This window comes from Salvelinus sp. IW2-2015, linkage group LG4q.1:29, assembly GCF_002910315.2.
Source record: "Salvelinus sp. IW2-2015 linkage group LG4q.1:29, ASM291031v2, whole genome shotgun sequence".
In the NCBI taxonomy this organism is placed as follows: domain Eukaryota; kingdom Metazoa; phylum Chordata; class Actinopteri; order Salmoniformes; family Salmonidae; genus Salvelinus; species Salvelinus sp. IW2-2015.
Genome location: NC_036842.1, coordinates 2,128,524 through 2,155,158, shown reverse-complemented (window position 1 = coordinate 2,155,158; position 26,635 = coordinate 2,128,524). Strand labels below are relative to the sequence as shown.

At 43.6% G+C, this 26,635-nt stretch overlaps 1 protein-coding gene across 1 annotated transcript in view; it reads left to right on the top strand.

Annotated features, from left to right (window-relative positions):
- Window positions 1–26,635, top strand: part of dym (dymeclin) — a 143,447-nt gene that overhangs the window by 96,789 nt on the left and 20,023 nt on the right. Inside the window, exons 15-16 of the mRNA XM_070440551.1 lie at window positions 18,749–18,931; window positions 22,560–22,673. Coding sequence (XP_070296652.1) covers window positions 18,749–18,931; window positions 22,560–22,673 — 297 coding nt within the window. The remainder of the gene's footprint in view (window positions 1–18,748; window positions 18,932–22,559; window positions 22,674–26,635) is intronic.

Sequence of the window (26,635 nt, the reverse complement as noted above, 5' to 3'; positions counted from 1 at the left end):
GGCCTCCCCTGACCCTGTGTCATGCCGAATGCTAAAACCAGTCTTAACACACGCACGCTCAGCCCTGCCCTCCAGGTTTAAGGATCAGCAGTACACAGATTAACAGTTATCTCCCAAGTGTACACAGTCTCTCTCATCTACAACACACACACTGTCTCTGTCTGCGGTTGTGCAAATAGCCAAACGAGTCAGTCAAGAATTCAAGGCACACTTAACCAGCATGGCTACCACAGCATTCTGAGTGGCGCAGCGGTCTAAGGCACTGCATCTCGGTGCAAGAGGCGTCCCTGGTTCGAATCCAGGCTGTATCACATCCAGCCGTGATAGGGAGTCCCATAGGGCGGGGCACAATTGGCACAGCATCGTCCGGGTTTGGACGGGGTAGACCGTTATTGTAAATAAGAATTTGTTCTTAACTGACTTGCCTAGTTAAATAAAATAAAAAAATAAAAATAAAAAAGATAGGATCATTGTCAGTAATGACCACGGCTCACCTCCACACAAGTACCTGAAGCCTTTCGTCCCATATACTGTACATCCTCAACATCTGCGATTGGGAGTCCCAGATGTGTTCATTCTATCCCTATCATGGCTGTTCAAAAGTTTTAGATCACCTACTCATTCAACGTTTTTTCTTTATTTGAATTTTTTTCTACATTGTAGAATAATAGTGAAGACTTTAAAACTATGAAATAACACACATGGAATCATGTAGTAACCAAAAAACGGTTAAAGGCGGCATTCTCTCAACCAGCTTCCCCTTGAATGCTTTTCCAACAGTCTTGAAGGAGTTCCCACATATGCTGAGCACTTGTTGGCTGCTTTTCCTTCACTCTGCGGTCCAACTCATCCCAAACCATCTCAATTGGGTTGAGGTCAGGTGATTGTGGAGGCCAGGTCATCTGATGCAGCACTCCATCACTCTCCTTCTTGGTTAAATAGCCCTTACACAGCCTGGAGGTGTGTTGGATCATTGTCCTGTTGAAAACAAATGACAGTCCCACTAAGCCCAAACCAGATGGGATGACGTATTGCTTCAGAATGCTGTGGTAGCCATGCTGGTTAAGTGTGCCTTGAATTCTAAATAAAACACAGTGTCACCAGCAAAGCACCCCCACACCATAACACCTCCTCCTCCATACGGTGGGAAATACACATGTGGAGATCATCCGTTCACCCACACGCGTCTCACAAAGGCACGGCGGTTGGAACCAAAAATCTCCAACTTGGATTCCAGGCCAAAGGACAAATTTCCACCGGTCTAATGTCCATTGCTCGTGTTTCTTGGCCCAAGCAAGTCTCTTCTTCTTATCTGTGTCCTTTAGTAGTGATTTCTTTGCAGCAATTCGACCATGCAGTCTTCTCTGAACAGTTGATGTTGAGATGTGTCTGTTACTTGAACTCTGTGAAGCAGGCTGGTAACTCTAATGAACTTATTATCTGCAGCAGAAGTAACTCTGGGTCTTCTTTTCTTGTGGTGGTCCTCATGAGAACCAGTTTCATCGTAGAGCTTGATGGTTTTTGCGACTGCGCGTGAAGTAACTTTCAAAGTTTCACGCATTGACTGACCTTCATGTCTTAAAGTAATGAAYGACTGTTGTTTCTCTTTGCTTATTTGAGCTGTTCTTGCCATAATATGGACTTGGTCTTTTACTAAATAGAGCTATCATCTGTATACCCCCCCCTAACTTGTCACAACACAAACGCATTAAGAAGGAAAGAAATTCCACAAATGAACTTTTAAGAAGGCACACCTGTTAATTGAAATGCATTCCAGGTGACTACCTCATGAAGCTGGTTGAGAGAATGCCTAGAGTGTGCAAAGCTGTCATCAAGGCAAAGAATGGCTACTTTGAAGAATCAAAAATATAAAATATATTTTGATTTGTTTAACATTTTCTTTGGTTACTACATGATTCCATGTGTTATTTCATTGTTTTGATGTCTTCACGATTTTTCTGCAATGTAGAAAATAGTTTAAAAAAATAATGAAAAACCCTTGAATGAGTAGGTGTTCTAAAACTTTTGACCGGTAGTGTAGATATCTGTCAAATACATACAGTATGCTTCCCTCCTACACTGAGTGTACAAAACATTTGGAACACCTTCCATGGTTGTCAAGTTGTCTGGATGTCCTTTGGGTGGTGGACCATTCTTGATACACACGGGAAACTGTTGAGCGTGAAAAACCCAACAGCATGGCAGTTCTTGACACAAACCGGTGCGCCTGGCACCAACTACCATACTCTGTTCAAAGGCACTTAAATATTTTGTCTTGCCCATTCACCCTCTGAATGGCACACATACGCAATCCATGTCTGTTGTCTCAAGGCTTAAAAATCCTTATCTAACCTGTCTCCTTCCCTTCATCTACACTGATTTGAAGTGGATTTAACAAGTGACATCTGTAAGGGATCATAGCTTTCACCTGGATTCACCTGGTCAGTCTGTCATGGAAAGAGCCTAATGTTTTGTACACTCAGTGTATATTGCTGTATTAGAGAGGAGAGGGAAATGTGGCTAGACAGTGGAGTATAGGAGTGGGGAGGAAGGTGGGGCAGGTGGTGTGGGTGTCTGGATTTTTTTTTTTTTTTAAGCCTCTGCTTCATTACATATGGAGAGACTGGGGCACCTCTCATTTAATCAGCCTAGCATGTCTAACACACACACACACACACACACACACACACACACACACACACACACACACACACACAGACGTCTAGCTTGCACATTTGCATCTGACCTGGATTCCCTGGTGTGCAGTGGGCTAATCTCATTACAGACAGAGCTCTGCTGCAGGGAGAGAGAGAGAGCTGTAGGAGTGGGAAATGCAAGCTGCCACCTCCAACGCTTTCTGCTACTCTCCTCTTTCTCCTCTTCTCTCTTCTTCCCTCTTTTGTCTCCTATCCTCTCTTCTCTTATTCTCCCGTTCACTCTCCTCATCCTCTCATCTCCTCTTCTTCAGCTAGACTAATTATAACCTAAAACTCTGGAGTCCGTGCCTGGCGGGCCACCACCTCCCCTCCCTATGAGCCGTGGTCAAAAGTAGTACACTATACAGGGAAGAGTACTGCTGCTCCATGACACACCATCAATCCTTATTAGTCAGTCAGACAAACAGACACTGCTCAGTGAGGCTCTGCTCTGTGAGGCTGGTTATGTTTGGTCTGGCTGCCTCTGTTGTCTCAAGGTCGCAGTTACACACACATCTATTACCTGTCCTCCTCCTTAATCCTATGTATGAAAAATAAAACACTAATATTTCTGGATTCGATTAGTATTCAACCCCCAGAATCGATACAGCATCACCTTTGGCAGCAATTATTTCTGGTTATGTCTCTTAAGAGCTTTCCACACATGGATTGTGCAACATTTGCCCAGTTATTATTTTCAAAATTCTTCAAACTGTGTCAAATTGATTGTTGATCATTGCTAGACAACCATTTTCAGGTCTTGCCATATATTTTTCAACAGATTTAAGTCAAAACTGTAACTCGGCCACTCAGGAACATTCACTTTCCTTTTGGTAAGCAACTCCAGTGTAGATTTGGCCCTGTGTTTTAGGTTATTGTCCTTCTGAAAGGTGAATTCATCTCCAAGTGTCTGGTGAAGAGCAGACTGTAAAAGGTTTTCCTCTAGGATTTTGCCTGTGCTTAGCTCCATTACATTTATTTTTATCCTGGAAAAACTCCCCCAGTCAATGATGTTGATCCATCCTCAGTTTTATCCTATCACCGCCATTAAACTCTGTTACTGTTTTAAAGTCACCATTGGCCTCAAGGTGATGTCCTTCCTGTCCGTAAACTGAGTTAGGAAGTACGCCTGTATCTTTGTAGTGACTGGGTGTATTGATACACCATCCAAAGGGTGATTAATAACTTCACCATGCTCAAAGGGATTTTCAATGTCTGCTTTTTTATTTTTACCCATCTACCATACAAATTATTTTTTATTTCACCTTTATTGAACAAGGTAGGCAAGTTGAGAACAAGTTCTCATTTACAATTGCGACCTGGCTAAGATAAAGCAAAGCAGTTCGACACATACAACAACAGAGTTACACATGGAGTAAAACAAACATACAGTCAATAATACAGTAGAAAAATAAGTCTATATACAATGTGAGCAAATGAGGTGAGATAAGGGAGGTAAAGGCAAAAAAAGGCCATGGTGGCGAAGTAAATACAATATAGCAAGTAAAACACTGGAATGGTAGATTTGTAGTGGAAGAATGTGCAAAGTAGAGATAGAAATAATGGGGTGCAAAGGGGCAAAATAAGTAAATAAATACAGTAGGGGAAGAGGTAGTTGTTTGGGCTAAATTATAGATGGGCTATGTACAGGTACAGTAATCTGTGAGCTGCTCTGACAGCTGGTGCTTAAAGCTAGTGAGGGAGATTGGTGACCAGCGAGCTGAGATAAGGGGGGACTTTACCAAGCAGGGTCTTGTAGATGACCTGGAGCCAGTGGGTTTGGCGACGAGTATGAAGCGAGGGCCAGCCAACAAGAGCATACAGGTCGCAGTGGTGGGTAGTATATGGGGCTTTGGTGACAAAACGGATGTCACTGTGATAGACTGCATCCAATTTATTGAGTAGGGTATTGGATGCTATTTTGTAAATGACATCGCCAAAGTCGAGGATCGGTAGGATGGTCAGTTTTACGAGGGTATGTTTGGCAGCATGAGTGAAGGATGCTTTGTTGCGAAATAGGAAGCCAATTCCAGATTTAACTTTGGATTGGAGATGTTTGATGTGAGTCTGGAAGGAGAGTTTACAGTCTAACCAGACACCTAGGTATTTGCAGTTGTCCACATATTCTAAGTCAGAACCGTCCAGAGTAGTGATGCTGGACGGGCGGGCAGGTGCAGGCAGCGATCGGTTGAATAGCATGCATTTAGTTTTACTTGTATTTAAGAGCAGTTGGAGGCCATGGAAGGAGAGTTGTATGGCATTGAAGCTCGTCTGGAGGGTTGTTAACACAGTGTCCAAGGAAGGGCCAGAAGTATACAGAATGGTGTCGTCTGCGTAGAGGTGGATCAGAGACTCACAGCAGCAAGAGCGACATCATTGATGTATACAGAGAAAGATCGGCCCAAGAATTGAACCCTGTGGCACCCCCATAGAGACTGCCAGAGGCCCGGACAACAAGCCCTCCGATTTGACACACTGAACTCTATCAGAGAAGTAGTTGGTGAACCAGGCGAGGCAATCATTTGAGAAACCAAGGCTATCAAGTATGCCAATGAGGATGTGGTGATTGACCAGTTGAAAGCCTTGGCCAGGTCAATGAATACGGCTGCACAGTATTGTTTCTTATCGATGGCGGTTAAGATATCGTTTAGGACCTTGGGCGTGGTTGAGGTGCACCCATGACCAGCTCTGAAACCAGATTGCATAGCGGAGAAGGTGCGGTGGGATTCGAAATTGGTCAGTAATCTGTTTGTTGACCTGGCTTTCGAAGACCTTAGAAAGGCATGGTAGGATAGATATATGCCTGTAGCAGTTTGGGTCAAGAGTGTCCCCCCCTTTGAAGAGGGGATGACCGCAGCTGCTTTTCCAATCGACACGAGAGAGAGGTTGAACAGGCTAGTAATAGGGGTTGTGACAATTCGGGCAGATAGTTTTAGAAAGAAAGGGTCCAGATTGTCTAGCCCGGCTGATTTGTAGGGGTCCAGATTTTGCAGCTCATTCAGAACATCAGCTGACTGGATTTGGGAGAAGGAGAAATGGGGAAGGCTTGGGCGAGTTGCTGTGGGGGGTGCAGTGCTGTTGAGGGGTAGGGGTAGCCAGGTGGAAAGCATGGCCAGCCGTAGAAAAATGCTTATTGAAATTCTCAATTATAGTGGATTTATCGGTGGTGACAGAGTTTCCTCAGTGCAGTGGGCAGCTGGGAGGAGGTGTTCTTATTCTCCGTGGACTTATGAAAGCTGGTGGTTCCTTTTGACATGAGTCTTCAATTTTCCCAGGTAAGAAGTTTTAGATTGTAGTTATTATAGGATTTATAGGACTATTTCTCTCTATACGATTTGTATTTCATATACCTTTGACTATTGGATGTTCTTATAGGCACTTTAGTATTGCCAGTGTAACAGTATAGCTTCTATCCCTCTCCTCGCCACTACCTGGGCTCGAACCAGGAACACATCGACAACAGCCACCCTCGAAGCAGCGTTACCCATGCAGAGCAAGGGGAACAACTACTCCAAGTCTCAGAGCGAGTGACGTTTGAAACGCTATTAGTGCGCACCCCGCTAACTAGCTAGCCATTTCACATCGGTTACACCAGCCTAATCTTGGGAGTTGATAGGCTTGAAGTCATAAACAGTGCAATGCTTGAAGCATTGCGAAGAGCTTCTGACAAAACGCACGAAAGTGCTCTTTGAATGAATGCTCGCTCAGTCAGACTGCTCTATCAAATCATAGACTTAATTATAACATAATAACACACAGAAATACGAGCCTTAGGTCATTAATATGGTCGAATCCGGAAACTATCATCTCGAAAACAAAACTTTTATTCTTTCTTTTCCGTATAACGGGTGGCATCCATAAGTCTAAATATTCCTGTTACATTGCACAACTTTCAATGTTATGTCATAATTACGTAAAATTCTGGCAAATTAGTTCGCAATGAGCCAGGCGGCCCAAACTGTTGCATATACCCTGACTCTGCGTGCAATGAACGCAAGAGAAGTGACACAATTTCACCTGGTTAATATTGCCTGCTAACCTGGATTTCTTTTAGCTAAATATGCAGGTTTAAAAATATGTACTTCTGTGTATTGATTTTAGGGAAGGCATTGATGTTTATGGTTAGGTACACGTTGGAGCAACGACAGTCCTTTTTTGCCATTAGTAATGTGTGTTGGGTTAATATTCTCCTGCTTCCAGAGCCAATGACATCAGCCAGATTTCAGGAAGTGATTAAGGATGATTGGCTTCTCCTAATCGATAGCCAAGTCTGGTCCTATCGTTGAACTCTCTCCATAACGTAGAGAGATGTAAAGCTGTCATTAGGTTTTACTGTGTTGAGTAAAGCAGCCATCACCAGAGCTTTTTACCGACTGACATTTACTGACTGAGCCTGTTACACACACATACACACACACACACCTACACACAGTGTTTTTCTTTTTTAAATGTAAAAGTGTCATAACGCTAATAACGTTGGCGACAGACTCCCACCTTGCTAATATTTCTACTGGCGGGTTTCACACCACAGGTAGATCAGGGCAGACTCTGAGGAGGTGGCCATGGTAACGGACCTGAGGAAGTGTGTGTGTGTGTGTGTGTGGGTTGGTCAGTCTGCATTGCTAAGCAGTCAGATCGCCACTGGGCTTATTTCATTAGTGTCTTTAAGCTGCTTTGGACTTCTTGACTCCAGACTAGAGTTGTCCTTAGTCAGGACTTGGGTTCCCTCTCAGCCTCTTGCGGTACAGCCTTATGATAGCAGGTTCACTTTAATTAAAGGCACACTCCTTTATTCCTTGCAGTCCCACCACTTGGTTTGCTAGAAACCTGAAACCTCCAAAATTGCACAAAAGCAGTGCTAGTAGCAATACGACCAATATCAAAAAGATGTATTATTGTTCAGTTGCCCGTGTCATCCCAGGCTAGTTGCCATCTCTCAAGACAGCTGTTTTAGAGAAATGTTTTGTTTCTCTTCGTGTTGTCTGATTTGTAGTCATGGGATGTCACAAATGATCTCGACACACACAAACCAGGGCTACCGTTGCCGGTAATTGCCGGCTTTTGGCCGATAAAGTAAATTGTCCGGTGCTGCATATCATACATCACGATTTCACTCTTCAGCACCGTTCTCACTCCTTGCGCACTCTCTTATGTGCATGCGCCTGCTGCTGAGGAGAGGGAGAGAGCGAGAGAGGAGCCTTGGGATACTGTTGATTGCGAAGATGGAGGCCTGAAGTAAAACGGAAGTTAGAGTATGCCTACAGTGAAAAGCCTTCAAGGGGAATGTCCTCCGTATTGGACAAGTTTTAATATTGTAGTGGACAAAGATGAGAAGAACGTTGGTGCACGACCTTATGCAGGCTACCGTGCAACTCGCTATACATGTAGGATGCAAAAAAAAAAATATTTATTTATAATAATTTGATTTATCATTATATATACAGTACCAGTCAAAAGTTTGGACACATCTACTCATTCAAGTGTTTTTCTTTATTTTAACTATTTTCTATAGTGAAGACAACAAAGCTATGAAATAACACGTGCTTTTTTTGGTTACTACGTGATTCCACATGTGTTATTTCATAGTTTTGACGTCTTCACTATTATTCTACAATGTAGAAAATAGTTTTCAAAAATAAAGGAAAAACCTTGAATGAGGTGTGTCTAGACTTTTTTTATATATACAGTGCATTCAGACAGTATTCAGACGCCTTTACTTTTTCCACATTTTGTTACCTTACAACCTTATTCTAAAACTGATTAAATCGTTTTTTTCCACTTATCAATCTACACACAATACCCCATAATAACAAAGCAAAAACTGGTTTTAGACATTTTTGCACATTTATAAAATTCAAAAAACTTAAATATTACATTTACATAAGTATTCAGACCCCTTACTCATTTGGCAGCGATTACAGCCTCAAGTCTTCTTGGGTATGACGCTACAACCTTGGCACACCTGTATTTGGGAAGTTTCTACATTCTTCTCTGCAGATCCTCTCATGCTCTGTCAGGTTGGATGGGGAGCGTCGCTGCACAGCTATTTTCAGGTCTCTCCAGACATGTTCGATCGGGTTCAAGTCCGGGCTCTGGCTGGGCCACTCAAGGACATTCCGATACTTGTCCCAAAGCCACTCCTGCGTTGTCTTGGGTGTGTGCTTAGGGTCGTTGTCCTGTTGGAAAGTGAACCTTCGCACCAGTCCAGAGTGCTCTGGAGCAAATTTTCATTGAGTATCTCTCTGTACTTTGCTCTGTTCATCTTTCCCTTGATCATGACTAGTCTCCCAGTCCCTGTCTCTGAAAAACATCCCAACAGCATGATGCTACATCCACCATGCTTCACCGTAGGGATGGTGCTAGGTTTCCTCCAGAAGTGACGGTTGGCATTCAGGCCAAAGAGTTCAATCTTGGTTTCATCAGACCAGAGAATCTTGTTTCTCATGGTCTGAGAGTACTTTAGGTGCTTTTTGGCAAACTCCAAGTGGGCTGTCGTGTGCCTTTTACTGAGGAGTGGCTTCTGTCTGGCCATTCTACCATAACTGCCTGATTGGTGGAGTGCTACAGAGATGGTTGTCCTTCTGGAAGGTTCTCCTATCTCCACAGTGGAACTCTAGAACTCTGTGACCAAGATGGTGGTTCCGAACTAATTCCATTAATGAATGATAGAGGCCACTGTGTTCTTGGGGACCTTCAATGCTGCAGACATATTTTGGTACCCTTCCCCAGATCTGTGCCTCCACACAATCCTGTTTCGGGGCTCTATGGACACTTCCTTCGACCTCCTGGCTTAGTTTTTGCTTTGACCTTGTATAGACAGGTGTGTGCCTTTCCAAATCATGTCCAATCAATTTAATGTGCTAGTGATGGACTCCAGTCAAGTTGTAGAAACATCTCAATGATGATCAATGGAAACAGGATGCACCTGAGCTCAATTTCGAGTCTCATAGAAAAGGGTCTATACATTTTAAAAAACCTGTATTTTCTTTGACATTGTGGTGTATTGTAGTTAGAATAAGGCTGTAACGAAACAAGATTTGGAAAAAGTTAAGGGGTCTGAATACTTTCCGAATGCGCTGTGTATGTGACCGACCGCCTTGATTCAGTCTTATGTAGCAAAAGTTGTGTTTTTTACATTGGCCGATGAGTATGGTTGATCCGTGCGTTCTGAACTCACACCGGCAGTCAAGCACCCAAGCTAACTGGCTAACATTGGCTAGCTTGCTAGCTACTTCCAGACACAAATGAGAGAACACCCCACTCTGACCATTTTTATGCACACTAGCAGAGCTGGTTAGGTTGTTTTCATGTTATCCAGAGCGTTGATGACTGTGACTGTGCTGCTGGCAACAATTTAATTACGCTTTTTTGCCAACGTTTACTGACACCGGCCATATTCAATGGGTTTTGAGCGTTCGTAAATTCATCAGTTATTCTGCGCTCCGTCACACTCAGATGAGAGTGCTCTAAAATCGGGAGTAGATGGCCAGGCTGAATTTACGAACACACCCGAGTGGGCTCCCGAGTGGCTCAGTGATCTAAGGCACTGCATCTCAGTGCAAGAGGCGCACTACAGTACCTGGTTTGATTCCAGGCTGTATCACATCCGGCCGTGATTGGGAGTCCCAGAGGGCGGCGCACAATCGGCCCAGCGTCGTCCGGGTTTGGCTGGGGTAGGCCGTCATTGTAAATAAGAATTTGTTCTTAACTGACATGCCTAGATAAATAAAGGTTAAATGAAACATTTAAAAATAAGTGGTTACTTGCATAGTGGAGTCTTTTGTTAAGACATGTAGCTAGCTAGGTAAACAATGAACCATAATCCCAACTCATGATGTTACTACCTTGCATGAATCTGCAGCTAGCTAACATTAGGCTATAAATAGTCAAGCAAATGGCCCTGACATACGAATAATAAGATCCTACACGTAATGTTAGCTAGTGAGCCAGCCAGCTAACGTTAGGTAGCTAGCTAACAGTACACTTTAACTTGAAATGAAACCGACATTGTCAAAATTAGAAATGTGTAATATCTGAAAATGTAGCTAGCTAGACTATCTTGTACATCATGTTTGGATGCTTCTCCCTGTCACAGATGCCATCATTGCCCTTAGTTTGAAGATGTAATCCAGAGACCGGTGTTTTCTCCATCTCCTTAGCTATCATCATCTAATTTCACTGACTTCAAAACTCGGTCCTCCAGAAAGTGGAGAGCAACACGTATGCCATTCTACTAAGAATATATATATATATTTTAAAAGCCACATTAGACAGGATTACCTACACATACTAACCAGTTCAAATAGACAGAAGCGTGCTACAGTATATGGCCAATCCGAACACATCTCTTGGCAGGTCCAGCCCACTCATTATCTCAGCCAATCATGGCTAGCAGGAAGGTTGCTCCCTTTTTCTGTAGCTAAACCAACTAGGCTCGTAATTTAACAATTTTATTAGTATTTACAGATGGCATACACGTTTGTTATTTAGGCAAATGGAAGTTCACAAGTTCTAGAAGACTTTTCTGCCAAAAACGGGTATGCGACCCATTTCAGGAAACTAGGCGTATGTCGCGGGTCACTACTTCACACAAGAGCCATTTGAACATGTAGTTATTGTTATTATTGTAGCCCTGTGTATTAATCTAAACCAGTTCTTTAAAAATGCGAAACGAGTTTTATTCTGTTGAGACATTTTCATTGACATAACGTTCGATCTGTCTTTTTAATTGTGTGCTCAGTGTTTAATTTAAGATAGGTTGTAAGTAGGCATGTTGTAAAATAAATGTCATTAACCTATTGCTGTCATTTGTTGGGCAAGGTAGACACTACTCTTTCTTGGTGCTTGCTGCACTATATAGCCTGTTAAAACTTTTGTTAAGGTTTAAACCAGTTTTGCAAATGTTTTGTTTAATTCCAGTGAATGAAAGTTCCAACTGTAATGTTGTGTTTTCCACAATATCCTGCTCTATTTTCCCTATGAACAATCCCTTGACTTTTGATATTACCCCAATAAAGTTTAGAATCTTTTGTGAAGGTGTGGCGTGGCTATTAGCTTTTGATCACATAGTCCTATGATTTGAAGGCGACGCGCACCGCCGCTCCCAACTGACTCTGCAAATTGAGCTTAAGGAAGAATGTTTTAGGCCTACCAAAGTTAGTCCTTATAATCTAAGAATTGAATGCTTATCTTTATGAAAAATATTCTGATAGAAAATGAACGAATTATACTCCTATATCAAGTGTTGCACGGTATACTGAAACTTTGATACGAGAACATGTAAAAACGGTTTGGTGCTAGAATTTGTTATTATTCGGTACTTTTGTCAAATGTATTTCACGTCATATATGGATTGCGAGGATCGAGTCTGTTGTAATTTGTCTGAGTTTTCTCAAGGGGGCTGGCCAGGCTGCGCTTGCACATGCAGCTGCCAGCGCAAACCACTTAAGAAGCAACAAGAAGAGAGAGAAAATACTGAAAGCATTGACACAGACAGAAGGGGAAACCTTACTTTTAAATATCTTTGGCGTGGCTTCTTCTAACGAAAACATCGTACCTCCACACCCACAGTTTGTTGACATAAATGGCTCCAAAAGCGAACTATTGGAAACATTGATTACAGAGCAGATGATGAGGGCCAGCCCACTGAAGCAACTAAACAAAAGMTGTTAGTTACAAAGCAGTGCAGTGSAAGGGAGGTTTAGTTACAAAACGGCAAAAAAAAATGTTACCCATTACCTTTACATTGTAACGTTGTCGTTATTCTACTAAATATGAATAATTGTGTGATAAATGACATTAACATATATTCAGCATGACATTCATGTGAGCATTATGATATGATTACACAACCCAAAAGTCATGTGAAACGCACTCAACTTGACAGCAATATATWTAGACTACTTTGCGTTTGTCTGGGCTTCCTAGCAGTAGCCAGTAGACGCTAGACATCCAGCTGCCATGGGTAACCTGGAAAGTGAAATGCACTCTGGGAATTGTAGTATGCTGTGTAAATTCCATTGTATTTCTGTGACGTGTAGACTATTGCGACAAGCTTCAGAAAGGAGCTGGAAAGGGTTCTTGGTTTTGGTACTAAACTATTAATTGAATACATCAAATGATTTAGCTGTAATGAATATTTATTCATTCAGTGCCTTCAGAATGTTTTCACACCCCTAACTTTTTACACATTTTGTTGTTTTACAGACAGAATTTAAAATGGATTAAATTGGAGCCTCTCGCATATCTCTAATTCTCTCTCTCTCTCTCTCTCTCTGAGGCTTAAGCTTTTCTTGCTTTTTTACAAATGTAAAAAAATATATTAATACCTTAAAGTGGATGCCTAAGCCTATAGGCCTAGGCATGCAATGCCCTGATGCATTTAGTGCTCAAATCTCCGACAGCTGAACCGTGAGGTGGACAATTATTGTTTTAGAAAATTAAAAACCAATAAAACTTGGCTATAAAGTTTTGCGTATGCTACACATCGAAACACAAGGAATAGTGTTTTAGTAATTTGTTACAGGCTGTTTTTAAGGACATGTAAATGTGTCTCTTTTGGCCAATATCCCTCATTTTTTTATGGGGCTAGCTCTGCATGGGTGGACGCCCTAATCGGATACGCACCCAATGCATATGGATGGCCTGTAAATTTCTCAGATGTCTGATAAATCTTCCCAGTCACTTGTCTGTGACAAATTTTCTGAACTGAAACAGGGAGACACACACACCATCTCTTCTGAACCTAGCCAGGGGAACAAATGTATACACTCCCTCCCCAGGTCCCGGATTAATGCAGGGGCTCACCGGGGCTGAGGCCCAGGGGCCCAACAGGTAGCAAAAACAAACAAAKAAWAWAWAMATATACATGAAATACAGTATATGTAGTATATATCTTACACATTTTTACCGCAACCACCAACCACAGGAGGATTCAGGAGCCCTCTCTCAATGAGTGTAGACAGCCGCCTGCTGCCGCTCTGCTAATCATCAGATTGGGGGAGGAGAGGAGGTAGGGGGCCCAAGTGGGTAACTGGGGGCCATGCCTTGAATGGGTAACTGATTAATAAAAAATTATCTGCATTTTAAGAAAATGGGACTGACCAACTGTGTGAGTCAAGGGCCCAATGCCATAAGGGGCATGAGGCAAAAAAAAGTAATTTTTTATTATAATTTTATCCAACCAAAGGAGCCCTCTTTCAATGTTCAAAATACACCAGAGAGCAAAATTTAGCCACAGAGCATCAGTAGTTACAAAAAATAACTGGATAAAATTTGATCACAAGCCATGCAGGTAACTGCCAAAATAAAGTGTCTTTTAAAAGGGTGTTAGGCCACCATGAGCTGCCAGAACAGCTTCAATGCGCCTTGGCATAGATTATACAAGTGGACCTAAACCATGCCAGGAAAATGCACCCCACACATCATAACATAAACGTTGTATCCCTCATTTACTCAAGTGTTTAGTTTGGCAGTGACCGGTTGCCTCCAGTCAGGAAGGCCGCAATTTGGGGAGTATGTGCGCCAAATATACAGCTTGTTCCATTGTGGCCATAGACCTATAATCCATAGAAGGGATTTGGACCTCTGCTCTTACCCTGGCAATATGAGTGTTAAGCTCATGGGTACGCTAGCAATGGCTACCTGTCCTGACTTGAGTGGGAACTGTCATCTATGGGTTATATTTCTATAGTTAGTTGCAGCTGTTTATTTGCCTTTTTCAAATTTSAAAATACAATTGTGGTAAAAATGTAAAGTTTGGAAAGCAAATGCCTACCGCTGAAAAGAGAAGWCTAATCTGTCTGTAGAACCAATTTTTTAAATAAATTCTCAACAACTCCCAATTTTTTTGCCAACAGCAGCACTTTTATTCACAAAACAAAGCCCCAGGGCCTATGATTTCTTAATCCGGCCTTGTCCCTCCCTGTGTCCTACATGACAGATGGTTGTGTGAATAAATGTTTTACTGACTGTCTGTCCCAAATGGCACCTTGTTCCCTATATAGTGCACTCCTTTTGACCAAGGCCCAAAGGGCTCTATGTAGGGTGCACTATGTAGGGAATAGAGTGCCATTTGGGACACTGCCTGGCTCTTTTCAACAGTTATCAGACAAACTGTTCCTGTCACACACCATGTTTGTTTGAACACYAAAAGCTTTTTGATGCGAGCAACTCGCACGCACACACCAACACCCCGTTTGATTCCATATCTGTCTTCCGTTCGCTCATCATGTGCATGTTTCTATGACAACGTCATATCCCTGCCTCGTAGTTTTATCTTGAGTATTTGTGTGTGTTTTATATACACACACACACACACGCTCCCTCACACGCAAGCTGCCTCTTTGACACACACTCACGCACCAGTAATCATACTCTGGCACATACATTTCCTGTTGATGCAGGTTTTGCAGTAGGTTGAACGTCGCTCCTACACACTCTCCTAGAGATTATTCACTGTTCTCCATATCTCTCTCTGATCTGGACATCTGACTCTGAGAACCTTTGCAGGACTGATCAGCTGGACTGATATCTATTCTCTTCCATGTCATTTCATAAACTACTGTAATGTAATACACCAGGCAGCCAAGCCAGTGGCTATCTGAGTAGCGGCTATCTGCGAGCCAGTGGCTATCTGAGTAGCGGCTATCTGCGAGCCAGCGATGCACTATCAGATGTAGATGAAGAACACAGTATGTCCTCTCCATCTCTGCTGCCCCGCCTTACCCTAGAAGATGATATCTAGCTATAGCTACGCTGCATGGGATTATTCAGACCAGCTTTCTCCTAGGCCTTCTCTTTTCTCCTGGGCTGGAACAGGCATGACTCTATCTCTGTAAGATACTGGAGATCCAGCTGTTCAGAGAACATGTATCACATGGCGGTGCAGAGGCACCCACGGCCCTAAAGCCAGGAGATGCCATCACTCAGATGAACCAACTATCCATCTTTCAGTGTGCACTTCCTGTCTACCCTTTGTGTCCTCAGAATGGATCGCTCTCTCCTCTCCTTCTCTTCCTATTTGTGCTCAGCGGTCCTGCAGTCAGTGGCTCCCCATTGCGTCTCTGACTCAATTTTCAGCCAGTGACTCTCGGCTGGTGGGCTGGCTCCGTCTTAGCCACTCAGAAGCCATTAGTGCAGGGGTCTAAATTGGTCTGACGCACGGAGGGTGATCCAGCTCTCCTGCTGCTGCAGACAGACATGATTGGCTGTGTCCCAAATGGCACCATATTCCCTACTTAGTGCACAACTTCTGACTAGAGCCATGTGGGACCTTTTCAAAAGTAGTGCATTATAAAGGGAATAGGGATGCAGCCATGCTCTTTCCTCCCTCTCAGCCATGGGAATATGGCATAAGCGCTGCTAGACGGCAGGGAGGGAGGGACTGGGTAGAATGAAACTGTTGATGTCAAAGGTCAAATGGCAAGTAGACAAGCAGTGGGGAGGGAGGGAGGGAGTCGAATGGGAAATAGCAAGTAGACCAGCATCAGGCTGGCAGCCCCATGCGGATGCAGATATCATGCGTCTCTCTCGCTCTCTTTCTCTCCCCTTATCTCCCCCTCCCCCTCTGAAGGAGTGATGTCTTCTCTCCCTCGCTGTGAGGAAATTGGTTCGGACATGAGTTGTTCTGTGAGTCAAAAGGACAGTGTGAGTCCCTATGCAGTTGGAACGGTATGGTGTGTTGTTGCTGCTAGTACCCAGCTGACACGCTGGAAGCCCATGTTGTTTGGAGCTATAGAGTGGTACACCCATACCATATGTTCTATTTTATTCTATGGGTGCACAGATGTTTATGGAGGGTGATTTTTTAAAATATAATCTTTATTTCCCTTTCAAGTCAGTTAAGAACGAATTCTTATTTACAATGACAGACTACCGGGGAACAGTGGGTTAACTGCCTTGTTCAGGGGCAGAACGACAGATTTTTACCTTGTCAGCTCAGAGATTTGATCCAGCTACCTTTCGGTTACTGGCCCAATGCTCTAACCACTAGGCTACCTGCCTCCCCTAGGGCTGTTACGGTGACTGTATGGTAATCATGGTAATTAGGCTTCTCCAAGCTCTGATGCTGCTGATGGTCATTTGTAGCCTACCAAACTTGCTAACTGCCTCGTACTCAGTACTCTATTGTCCCTGTAATCACTCTGACATCAATGCAAATGTAATCGAAAATCTAATCAAACACTACATGAGAGCCCGTGAGTTTATCTGTTTCGAGACAGGTGTATGATAATGGTCCATTCTAAATCAAACACATTTCACACATTATTTAGTATATGTAAAGACAATATTAAATCAAGAATAGTCTGATGGGTGACAATATTAATATCATTCACTATCACTTGTGAATTAAATATCTGCTGCTGAGAAATTCTWGGCTTGTCAAATTGTGAATGAGAGACTGATGAAGTGTGTACAGCTTGTGCAAAAAAACTCATCTCTTTTTAATGTGACTTTTTTCAAATCATCATTAGTCGCATCATTCAGCCTTACAATGTATTAAAAATCAAAACATATAGCCTATCATTTATCACAACTAAAGTTACATAAATAATTAAGCATATAGGAGTATCTCTGTTAACCTTTCAACACAGAATAGCCGCATGTGCGCACTCCCCCAAATCGTTTGTAGAAAATATCCTTTCAATTGTATTCTTCATACTATAAAATACTATAAAATAATTCCACGGGATTCTAAGCAAATCTTGTCTGCTAAATGAYCTAGTGTAGCCCACRGCCGTATGGCATAGCCAGATCAGGGCCTAACATAAGGACAGCTCATGCTATTCTGTTCATCTGAAARAGACTACATTTTCTTCAAATTATGTTTCTTTTGACCTGTCTAAAATAAATAATGGATTTATTGTTATTTTTGTCACCTATATTACATGGCTTTATTAGACTTTTTAAAATGTAGATGTTCCAAAGGTCTGCGTCAGTGGCTTGTAGGCTGTGTGTGGAAGCAAGGAGATGCTAAATTATGTTTATGTTAATTAATGGTCAATTACCGTGAGACTGGGAGTTATTTGCATGACAATCACAAGCTGACAAAATGTCATGACCGCCACAGAGCCCTAACTACCACCACGTCCTTTTGTCTGGTGTATTGATGATTGAGAGTTCTAGAATTGATATGATTGTTTTCAGGCCAATGGCCCATGTTTAGATGAGTGACCATACTTCAGCTGCTAGAACAGGATTTGATGCCTTTACAATAACCTAGGTTCCTTGATATTCTGAGCATAGTTAGCTAGAGATTGGTGGTTTACAAAGTGGGAGTGAACGATAGCATGAGGTAATGGAGGGAGGGAGCAGGGCTGTAATCCAGCCACGGAAGGGACTTCACTTCCCTACTCCGTCTGCTCTTCCTCTCTTTCTCTCTCTCTCTCTCTCTCTCTCACTCCCTGCGAGGCAGGCAAGCAGGCATAATATGTTGCTGTTTTGCATAGCAGAGTGCTGCAGTGCTGTCTGGTCCCTAGCCATAGACTCCAGACAGTCTGTATGGAGCTAGATACCATCTCAGCCACGCAGGCATCACAATGGGTATCCCTCAACATGACACAACCACCCTGCCGCCTGCCTGCCCCTGTGTTCCCTGTGTACTGCCGCTACGGACCTAGTGGTGCCCCCGGCTTCCTCTCTGGCTCCCTCGCTATGGCCGCTGCTAGGCTGCCCTGCTCTCACACACCGCCACTTTCTATTTACGACCCAATGGAAACCATTGATTCTAGTAACAAACGTTCCCTTTTACTTCTAGTAGCCTTGTTCTTTTGGTTATGTAAACCCCGATTTGCTTTAAACCAGATGACCATTGTGTTGGCATAAGAGTGGACATTAAGCAAAAAAAATCTAATTTACTGCAGTAAGACAAAGGTGAAACATCAGGGTAATTCTTTCATACAGTTTTCCCCCAAAGTGAAACATCAGGTCATGAAATGTTTCACCTAAAAGTCGTCTCTTGTGTCTTGCTTCTTCTGTCTCTTATAAAATACATCAGATTCTCTCTTCATAGGCCCTGTATGTTAATAGTTAGTCATCTCTCTCGTCTCTAGGCCCAGGACCTGATTGTGATCGAGGAGGTGATCAGGATGATGCTGGAGATCATCAACTCGTGTCTGTCGAACTCTCTACACCACAACCCCAACCTGGTCTACGCCCTGCTCTACAAGAGAGAGCTCTTCGAACAGTTCAGAACACACCCCTCCTTCCGGGACATCGTGCAGAACCTCGACACGGTGAGACAGAGAGAGAGAGAGGCATGCGATCGAGTGCTCGCATGCACATGCAGACGGACACTTCGCATGCACATACAGACGGACACTTCGCATGCACATACAGACGGACACTGCTCATGCACATACAGACGGACACTGCTCATGCACATACAGACGGACACTGCTCATGCACGCGCCCCCATTCCAATGAATTGAAATTCAAACATGAATCCAAGACTCTTCATAGAAAAACAACGGGCAATTTACAAATTCATGAACAGGATTTCGAAAGCGTACGACTTCAGTAGTTTTGTGAATACGCTTTGTACGTTTTGGTATGAGGGCTGGTCACTGTTGAAGTGTCAGATGAGAAGAGACCAGCGCAGTACATCTCAATACAAGTTTCTGAATTGTATTGATGAATAAAATAAGTCCACTCTCTGTACCCTCGTGGGGCGGATAGTAAAATATGAATTAAGAACATGATTATGTTGTCGAGAGCTACTCTAGCTGTCATTCAGTCTTCCAACAAGTGTCTCGAAACAGTAAAGACAGATGGCAGTCTAATCTTTACTACTCCTTTCCCTGTAACCCAGCCCTGCTGCTTCTGATGCTTGTGTGTGCTGCATCATGTTTGAGAGGTCTGTCTGGGATTAAGGCACGGTTTCCATCCAATTGGTGACAGATTTTCATGTGAATATAAAGAAAATCTGCATTTTCCCCACAAGAGATGTGTGGCTGAGATGGACTTGTTGCAGATTAAAGGCTATGTGTGATGACGTAGGGCAAATAAAATACCTTTTTGAGGTTAAATTCCCATTAAACAAATAGAAAATACAAATTCAATTGGTTTCCATCGCATTTTGAACTCTACTGATGGTTTTCTCACAACAAATGTTGCGTTACATCGCGAGTGTGCCCACTCTGGTATTGGCACGTGCACTAACAGCGCTATCTGCGTGCTGTTGGCTCTGAGAGCTGTTGGCTGGAGCACACGTATAGCCTACATGATGAGATTATTATGATAAATAAAAACGAGATTTTTATTTGTCAAACGACAGCCAATCCCCGGCCATCGTGTCACTAGAATAAGACTCTAGATATTTATTGGAAAGGGGCATCGAGCTCATCACCTTGCACTTTCACCACCCTGTAAAGTTCATCATCATTTATTTCATCTGTAGCCTAATAAACTGCATGCTTTCCCGAGTCGTAGTGGGAGGACCACGCAACATGTCATCGCGTGACTCCAAGTTGACTTCAGTATGAAGTCTTTTAATTTTAAGACTTTTAATTATGACTTTGACTCAATTCTACTTTTATTTATGAGAGGTTTTGACATGTTGAATGCACCGAGCAAGTCTGTCTAAACTACTGGCACACAGCTCGGACACCCATGCTACCCCACAAGACATGCCACCAGAGGTCTCTTCACAGTCCCCAAGTCCAGAACAGACTATGGGAGGCACACAGTACTACATAGAGCCATGACTACATGGAACTCTATTCCACATCAAGTAACTGACGCAAGCAGTAAAATTTGATTTAAAAAACCGATCAAAAACACACCTTATGGAACAGAGGGACTGTGAAGCAACACAAACATTGGCACACACACACACACACACACACACACACACACACACACACGATAACATACGCACTATACATATACATGGATTTAGTACTGTAGATATGTGGTAGTAGTGGAGTAGGGGCCTGAGGGCACACAGTGTGTTGTGAAATCTGTGAATGTATTCTAATGTTTTAAAAATGGTATAAACTGCCTTAATTTTGCTGGACCCCAGGAAGAGTAACTGCTGCTTTGGCAGCTGCTAATGGGTATCCATAATAAATACAAAGAATATGATGGTTTTTAAATCAATATTTGCGCATAAAATATTTTCCACCAACATTCCGTAATACTTTATTTTACCGACACAAAAAGATCCCACCTTGTCTAGCGTATTTGGTTTTGTCGACGTTTGGAACGTTTACCGGGAAATGTTCTGTTTCCATCAGGCCGGTCATATCTTTTTTTAATCTGACAAAAACTTTGATAGAAARRTGGTTAGTTATAGGCCTATYCAACAAGTTAGGATKGGCTACRGTTTGTCCCATCTCTCATTGAATTGGACCCACTTCACAGTAGTAAATAGATTCAATCTGAAGCGCAGTTTAACAGCAGAGCAGACGGTTCATCGTTTCCATTGACGTTTATAGGCTGTGTCTGAATACTGTAATTTCTCGAGGAGACTATTTCATTTATAAACACACTAAATATATCTGCCATTGCATAATAAATTCTTCGCCTTTCTGGCCATGAAGAGTTCATATTCACCAAGTAGCCATACGAGAAATTACCATGCGCGTCTCATTTAATTGGGCCTATTAGATAGGCCATTATAATTCGTTTTTGCTCTATACATCTGAAAGGGAACTATTGTTAGAACACAGGCCTACWATAGAATTTGACAGGGGAACAGACAGTTGATCTTTTGCGTTGAATGTGTGTAGGCTACCAGTGCAAGTAGGTCTACTGGAGCTTTATTTTTTTCAGAGTAGACAATGTTTCAGAATTTGCGGCAGTGCAGCATATTTAGGTTAAGGAAAAAGTKAATGCAAAACATTATTGAATGAAAACGATCTGTTTACAAGTCTAAAACAATTTGTTATCGTTTTTGTGTTTGCGGAACGATCAGATACAGTAAATGTCACTGCAAAAGAAAACATTCTGCCACCTCCAAGACGTTTTGATCAAATTCGCCATTGCTATTTCCTTTAGATACTGTCTTGGCCTAATTCCAATACTTCCAAAGTTTACAGCAAAGAAGGGTGTTATTGTCACCATAAAAGGTGAAGGACGGGCTTTTTCACGCGTGCACCGTTAGTTTTACAACAGGTCTAATTCATAATGGGASACATGCGTACGTATGGCTTGCACCAAGTMTATGAATCTCTATTTTATTTTTTGGGGTAAAATTTACACAACGGTTAATAAATTGAGCTCGGCGTCTCGGGCTGTTCAGGAAGGAAATCACAAGTCTCATGATTGAGTCAAGTAAAATGGATCCGAGCCGAGACACTCAATATGTGGTCTACTACACCTGCCTAAGGGGTGATGGTGGGGGGGGTACTCTGTTGCAATGGTAGACTAGTGTGAAGACCAAAGAACAGGATTAAATGAATTAGGATCCAGATGATAGAAATAGAAGCTGAGGAGAGATGATAGTTCAATCAGATCAACATATGTTATTAATGTACAGAGACGAGACTCATTGACGTTTAGTGGTGACACCGAAAAGCACATGAAAAGACTGAACGTCAAAGGTGTGTGTGTGTGTGTGTAATGTGTCTGTGTGTGTGTGTGTGTGTGTGTGTGTGTGTGTGTGTGTGTGTGTGTGTGTGTGTGTGTGTGTGTGGTGTGTGTGTGTGTGGTGTGTGTGTGTGTGTGTGTGTTGTGTGTGTGTAATTGTCCACTTACAATTACACACACTCAGACAAAAAACACCAATCTCTCTCACACTACACACGCATGCGCGCACAAACACACACAAGACTGAAAAATAACAGTTCAACTGAAAGGTTCCTCGAGCTAACATGCACACACACACAAATCCTTTTTCTGACGTGTGTCCCTGTCCCCCAGGTGATAGGTTTCTTCAGCCAGCGTCTTGAGGCAGCAGGGACAGACTTGTCAGTAGAGAGGGTTCAGGAGGTCATCATGAAGGGAGCACAGGCCCTGCCCAAAGACCGCCTCCAGGTAAGTAACACACACACGCTCGCACTCTGACAGACACACACACACACACAACCTGGCCAAAGACCGCCTCCAGGTAAGAACCCAGACCAACACACAGACGGACGTACGCAGACTCTCTGCTCAAAGACCGCCTCAAGGTAACACCATAGACACACACACAGGGTTGGGTAGGTTAGTTTCTAAATGTAATCAATTACGGTTACTAGTTACCTGTCGTAAATTGTAATCAGTCATGTCATTTTTCTATTACCCGAACGTAATGTGATTACTTTTGGTAGGAGCGATCAGGGATGGGGATAGGGATTGATGTGGGAATGGGGCTGGGAGCTAATGATGGGAGCTGGGGATGGTGGATAGGATGGGAGATGGGGATGGTGGATAGGATGGGAGATGGGGAGGATGGAAAAGGGGCTGGGAGTTACAAGAAAGGGATGGGCTGGGATGTTGAGAGCTTGTCTGGGACTGGGGAGTTAGGGATGAGGATGAGCGAAGACAAAGACCAGCTCAAATCTTCATTAGCATGAATGTTCCCATCACAGCCATCCTTCCCGCCTGGTAAATATGCTGCTGCAGGTAATGGCATTTCGAGAAGATGCCATCGCTCCGACACTTTGTCCTTCTGCCTGTGTCACAAATGGCACTGTGCTCCCTATACAGCGCACTACCTTTGACAGTGCGTTATATGAGGAATAGGGTGTCATTTGGGATGCGTAATCCGGGAGAGAAATAAATCAGACAGCAGCACCTCGTTACCTTGCCCTCTCGCCGCGGGACGCCGCCTACCCACAATTCCCCATCCATACTATAATCAAGGAGGCACGGGGGTCCATCTTCAGCGCCCAGACGCCTTAATTGAGTGTTTTGTCGTGTGTTCTGTGTTCCATGTTCTGTCTCGTGTCATTGGAACTGGAAGGCGTTTGTCTCTACTACTACTGTAACTAGCTAGCTAAAGGGATATTCTGTCTGGCGACCAGCCATATCCTCCTCCTGTATATCTCAGTACCCTCCGTTTCAGCATTTCTCTACGTAGCATATAGGGGYAAAACTCTGCAGTCTCTTCATCTAGGCATAGGTATCTGTCAGAACCTGAGTTTAAATGGTATTTGTTTTCTTTCAAATACTGTACTGTGTACAGTATTCCGTGTCTGTAGCACAGGGTTCCTGTATCAACACCTTCCGTGTGTAGCTCATGAGATCCCCTGCGTTATCCTTTATCTAGGCAAGTATCTCTTCTGTAGTTTAGGTGCGTCTGTCTATGCAGGTTATGGAACTGGTCTGATTGACAGCTCGTGTAGCTTTACTTCTCATCTCTTCTTTAGTGTAATGATGTCATGCCGCACTTGACTGATGCATCCTGACACAATATTACCACTGTGGTGTGATAATCTAGGTCGATCCTTCCATCGCTCAACTCTGCCTCAGTCTGCTCTGCCTGAGAGAGACTCAATCGAGAGCCGATCAGATGATAGAAGTAGAAGCTGAGAAGAAATGAAGTTTCATCAGATCAACATATGTTTAATGTACAGAGACGAGACTCATTGCCGTGTTAGTGGTGACACCGAAAAGCACATGAAAAAGACTGGAACCTCAAAGTGTGTGTGTGTGTGTGTGGTGTGTGTGTGTGTGTTGTGGTGGTGTGTGGTGTGTGTGTGTGTGTGTGTGTGTGTGTGTGTGTGTGTGTGTGTGTGTGTGTGTGTGTGTGTGTGTGTGTGTAATTGTCCACTACAATTACACACACTCAGACAAAAACAACACCATCTCTCTCACACTACACACGCATGCGGCGCACAAACACACACCAAGACTGAAAAATAACAGTTCAACTGAAGGTTCCTCGAGCTAAATGCACACACACACAATCCTCTTTTTCTGACGTGTGTCCCTGTCCCCCAGGTGATAGGTTTCTTCAGCCAGCGTCTTGAGGCAGCAGGGACAGACTTGTCAGTAGAGAGGGTTCAGGAGGTCATCATGAAGGGAGCACAGGCCCTGCCCAAAGACCGCCTCCAGGTAAGTAACACACACACGCTCGCACTCTGACAGACACACACACACACACAACCTGGCCAAGACCGCCTCCAGGTAAGAACCCAGACCAACACACACGACGGACGTACGCAGACTCCTCTGCTCAAGAGACCGCCTCAAGGTAACACCATAGACCACACACACAGGTTGGGTAGGTTAGTTTCTAATGTAATCAATTACGGTTACTAGTTACCTGTCCGTAATTGTAATCAGTCATGTCATTTTTCTATTTACCGAACGTAATGTGATTACTTTTGGTAGGAGCGATCAGGGATGGGGATAGGGATTGATGGTGGGAATGGGGCTGGGAGCTAATGATGGGAGCTGGGGAGGTGGATGGACTGGATGAGAGGAGGAGATGGGGAGGATGGAAAAGGGGCTGGGAGTTACAAGAAAGGGATGGGCTGGGATGTTGAGAGCTTGTCTGGGACCTGGGGAGTTAGGGATGAGGATGAGCGAAGACAAAAGCCAGCTCAAATCTTCATTAGCATGAATGTTCCCATCACAGCCATCCTTCCCGCCTGGTAAATATGCTGCTGCAGGTAATGGCATTTCGAGAAGATGCCATCGCTCCGACACTTTGTCCTTCTGCCTGTGTCACAAATGGCACTGTGCTCCCTATACCGGCACTACCTTTGACAGTGCGTTATATGAGGAATAGGGTGTCATTTGGGATGCGTAATCCGGGAGAGAAATAAATCAGACAGCAGCACCTCGTTACCTTGCCCTCTCGCCGCCGCGGACGCCGCCTACCCACAATTCCCCATCCATACTATAATCAAGGAGGCACGGGGGTCCATCTTCCAGCGCCAGACGCCTTAATTGAGTGTTTTGTCGTGTGTTCTGTGTTCCATGTTCTGTCTCGTGTCATTGGAACTGGAAGGCGTTTGTCTCTACTACTACTGTAACTAGCTAGCTAAAGGGATTTCTGTCTGGCGACCAGCCATATCCTCCTCCTGTATATCTCAGTACCCTCCGTTTCAGCTTTCTCTACGTAGCATATAGGGGAAAAAACTCTGCAGTCTCCTTCATCTAGGCATAGGTATCTGTCAGACCTGAGTTTAAAATGGTATTTGTTTTCTTTCAAATACTGTACTGTGTACAGTATTCCGGTCTGTAGCACAGGGTTCCTGTATCAACACCTTCCGTGTGTAGCTCATGAGATCCCCTGCGTTATCCTTTATCTAGGCAAGTACTCTTCTGTAGTTTAGGTGCGTCTGTCTATGAAGGTTATGGAACTGGTCTGATTGACAGCTCGTGTAGCTTTACTTCTATCTCCTCTCTTTAGTGTAATGATGTCATGCCGCACTTGACTGATGCATCCTGACACAATATTACCACTGGTGGTTGATAATCTAGGTGCGATCCTTCCATCGTCAACTCTGCCTCAGTCTGCTCTGCCTGAGAGAGACTCAATCACTTCCTTGTCTCCCAGTCTGTCTGTCATCCTGTCTGTCTGTCTGTCTGTCTGTTCTGTCTCCAGTCACCCTGTCTGTCTGTCTGTCTTCTCCAGTCTCCCTGTCACCCTGTTCTGTCTCCTGTCTCCTGTATGTCTGTCTTGTCTCCCTGTATGCCTGTCTGTCTCCTGTCTGTCTCCTGTCTGTCTCATGTCTGTCTCTGTCTGTCTGTCTGTCCCCCTGTCTGTCTGCTGTCACCCTATAGTCTGTCTCCCTGTCTGTCTGTCTCCTGTCTGTCTCCCGTCTCTGTCTGTCTCTGTCTGTCCTGTCTCTGTCTGTCTCTGTCTGTCTGTCTGTACCCTGTCTGTCTGTCTGTCCTGTCTGTCTGTGTCTGTCTGTCTGCTGCCTGTCTGTCTGCCTGTCTGTCTGTCCTGTCCTGTCTGTCTGTCTGTCTGTCTGTCTCTGTCCTGTCTCTGTCTGTCTCCCGTCCGTCTGCGTTCACGAATCTTATTTCCTATATAGTGCCCTTTTTTTCATTTA